At 33.5% G+C, this 3859-nt stretch overlaps 1 protein-coding gene across 1 annotated transcript; it reads left to right on the top strand.

Annotated features, from left to right (window-relative positions):
• Window positions 1-1508: 1508 nt before the first annotated feature.
• Window positions 1509-1895, top strand: LOC145239958 (uncharacterized). Its single transcript, XM_080103546.1, has one exon. It carries the CDS (start codon window positions 1509-1511, stop codon window positions 1893-1895), a length of 387 nt encoding a protein of 128 aa, XP_079959672.1.
• The last annotated feature ends 1964 nt before the right edge of the window (window positions 1896-3859 follow it).

Raw genomic sequence — 3859 nt, forward strand, 5'->3', positions numbered from 1 at the left:
TTTTTTGTAAAACAAGTAACACAGGTAAAACTAGCTAATAAAATATGAAAGCTTTCTTGGGATCTAACCGCTTCAATATGATTCCAGAAATATATAGTGAGAAAACACGAAACCTTTTGTCTATTGAATATATTATATTCATAATATTTTTATGTAGAGTAAGAAGTGTAAATATGGTGTTCTTATTTTCTTTTTCAAATTAACGGTTTTGGAAAATTTCAGCCGACAAAAGTTAAAAATCTAGCGATTTTCTGAAAATTTCGTTTCACTGGTCTAGCGGGTTTTTAAAATTTCAGTTGGCAACACTCTCTGGAAGTAATTTTTTTTATTTAAACTCGAAGAGTTACAATAAGCTCGATGTTATTAAATGTCTACAGTAATTGATTTGTTTTAATTTAGAAATCTTTTTAAAGCTGATTTATTTCTATTATTAATTTAATTATTTTGGGTTTAAAACCGAAGGTAATTTAAAAAAAATTATTTTCAATTATTTCAATTAAAAAAAAAACATTTTTTTTTGGTAGTGATCTGTTTCTTTCTGTTTTAAAACGATACATTTAGTAATTTTCTTTTATTAAAGAAATTTGGGGTTTTCTTTCTTTAGAACAAAAAGTAAACATACGTTTGAAGCAAAATTAACTATTCTCTCATATTTTTTTTACATAAATTCTCCATAAACAGAAATATGCTACGACGATGTACTGCACGAGTTTCTTTAAAAAAAAACATTCTTTACGAAAAAAGTGATTAAAAACCGTCAAACTTCGTATATGGCCTAAACAAATACAAAAGATTTCACAAATTGTAAATTTGTGACTTCTACTCCAAAATAATTCATTTTTTAAAATATTTTGAATGCCGTTGCCCGGGGATGATATGCGAATAGAGAAACATTATTTTTAATAATCTACTCATTTACTTGCATCCATAGGAGAGCAAAGTTAGTCAGATACAAGGTCGGTGTTTAATGGAGTAAAATCCAGTTTTCCACAGGAGAATACTCTGGATTGGGGCAATAATTTAAAGTGGCTCAGTCCAGAAGGATTTATCATTTACTGACCGAGAATAAAACAGCAGAAGTGTAACATCAGAATAGTCACTGCACTTTCCAAGATATGGTCTGTTTACAGACACAGGCAAGAAGTTAATCCTGGAGCAAATTTTAATGATGACATCTTCAACAAAACGTTTTGCTTTCTTGAAGAAAAAGTTCTACTTACATGCGGTCAACCATTGGCAAGCTATGGATTACCGGCTACAAGGCAAGGAAGAGATGAAAGACTTGCAAGAGTGTATCAACGTGAAGTAAATTGCAATATTGAAGAACTTTCCCTACAAGCAGAAAATATGTAAGAAAAACTGAAAGATTATAAAAGAGAAGTTTACAATTCATTCACAGCAATGTGGCAAGCACAGGGTGAGGTGAACTAAACATTATGTGTCTTGATGCTCCAGGTGGTACGAGCAAGACTTAAGTAATCAATTTGATCCTCGCAAAGATTAGATCCATGGAAAAGACTGTGCTTTCAACAGCATCCAGTGACATTGCTACCACTCTACTTCAAGATGTCCGCACACTTAACAGCACTTTTAAAGTACACTTGTATACTTATCGAATGGATTTTTGCAACATTACTGGTACCTCAGCCTTGGCAAATGTCATTCAGCACACCTCAACAATCATCGTAGACGAAACCCCGATGGCACACAAAAGTTCCTCTGAAGGAATTGACCGAACACCGCAAGACATTACAGGAAGCAAGTATCCCATGCGTGGCATTCCAACCTTATTTTGCAGTGATTTCTGTCAAATTCTTCCAGTGGTTAAAAGTGGCACACGGCCAAACATTCTCAATGCAAATTTGAAGCAGTCCTATATCTGGAGGCACGTATAGTGAAGAGACTGACTACTAATATGAGAGCCCATATCATGGAAACACAGCCGGAGCCGACTTTTAAGAATTGCTTCTCCAAATTGGTAATAGTCAGTTTCCAATCATTTCTTCACCTGGCACAATTAAGATTCCGACCGAGCTTAGTAAATGTGTCGGTAATCAGAAGCAAATGAAAGACAAAGTTTACCCGGACCTGCAAAACAACAAAAACCCACCGAAATGGCTTTCTAAGAGAGCTATTATTTCGCCATTAAACAGCAATGTGAATCGCTTGAACAAATGGATAATGGGTTAATTTCAAGGGGACTCAAAGGAATACACGTAAGTTGATCCAGCTGATAAAGGCGAAGCTGTGGAGTTTGTAAACTCTTAGAAACTATCTGGAATGCCACCTCACATTTTAAATCTCAAAATTTGATCTACAATCATGCTTCTTCGATCCTTGGAACCGTCAAAAACAACGAACGGAACCAAGAGTGTTGGCTCCAGATTGCATACCAGTGTGATTGAGGTCGACATTTCTTCTGGTAACTACAAAAGCAAAGCAGTTCTACTGCCAAAGATCCCCTTAGTTCAATCTGACTCGGAACTTCCATTAAAATTCCGGAGGCTCTAGTTTCCTGTGAAGGTGTGTTTTGCAATGAGCATAAACAAAAGTCAAGGTCAGTTATTTAAAACCATTGCCGTAGACTTGACATCAAAATGTTTCTGTCACGGTATCTTCTACGTCTCCATCAGCCGGACAGGATAGTCAGAAAAACTCTACATTCTGGCTTCAAATCAAAGCAGCAGAAATGTAGTCTACTATGAAACTGTTCAATAAAAAGTTATAGAAGAGCATATGTTGAAAAATGATATGGTTTTGATTGTGGTAAGTTTTAAGTATCGAATGTGTTTGATAAAAATTAAGCAATAAGTTCAAATTTACTTCCATGAAAAATTTACTATGTGATATCATAAAGTAACCTTCATCTTTGATGAAAATGTATTTGTGATACTAAACAAATTTTAACCTTTGTGTTTTTTGTGTAAATTTTTCAATTTTTATGTGTAACAATATCAGTGTAAAACTTGGATATAATCTACTGGCTTTTAAGTTCATGGTTGGATTTAAATCACTTCAAGAGATAGTTAAAAACTTTTTAAACGCCTTAGGTAATAGTTTCTCTTACAACATTCACTTACTGGAAGAATGCTCACGAAGCAGAAAAGTCCCACGCGGAGCGCATGTATCTTTGCTAGTATATATATATATATATATATATATGGGGATGTGTGTGTGTGTGTGTGTGTGTGTGTGTGTGGAGAGAGAGAGAGAAAGAGAGAGAGAGAGTGTGTGTTGAATCAAATAACTATATGTAAGAATTATTTAAATACGTTTAAAGAATTCGAGCTAAACAAGAATTTTTGCAACAACTTCTAGATCACTTGGATATTCCAGGGAATATTCGTAGCGTTATCCAGCAGTATTAAAATATGATAAGAGAACCCAAACTAAACAATCAATTAAGACTGTTTTAACTATCAGTTTTAATTGTAAAACTGACAGCATGGGTACTTGAGAAGATACGCATACCGACCTATATGTCTCTCTATCTATATATCCATCTATCTATCTATCTATCTATCTATATATTTATGCATATATATATATATATATATATATATATATATATATATATGATGAAAATAATGGAAATAGTATTTCGACAAAATAGAGAAATAAAAAGGAACAAACCGTATTATGTGTTCATCAACGTTTCATCTTTATTTCGAGACTTCCTCTGGATGAATGAACTGGTATTTTTTTTTCTTAATCTCATTCATCCAGAGAAAGTATCGAAATAAAGGCGAATCGTTGATGAACACATAATACGGTTTGTTCCTTTTTATTTCTCTCTCTCTCTCTCTCTCTCTCTCTCTCTCTCTCTCTCTCTCTATATATATATATATATATATATATA

This window comes from Euprymna scolopes, chromosome 2 (genome assembly GCF_053919585.1).
Source record: "Euprymna scolopes isolate OS-2025 chromosome 2, ASM5391958v1, whole genome shotgun sequence".
NCBI lineage: Eukaryota > Metazoa > Mollusca > Cephalopoda > Sepiida > Sepiolidae > Euprymna > Euprymna scolopes.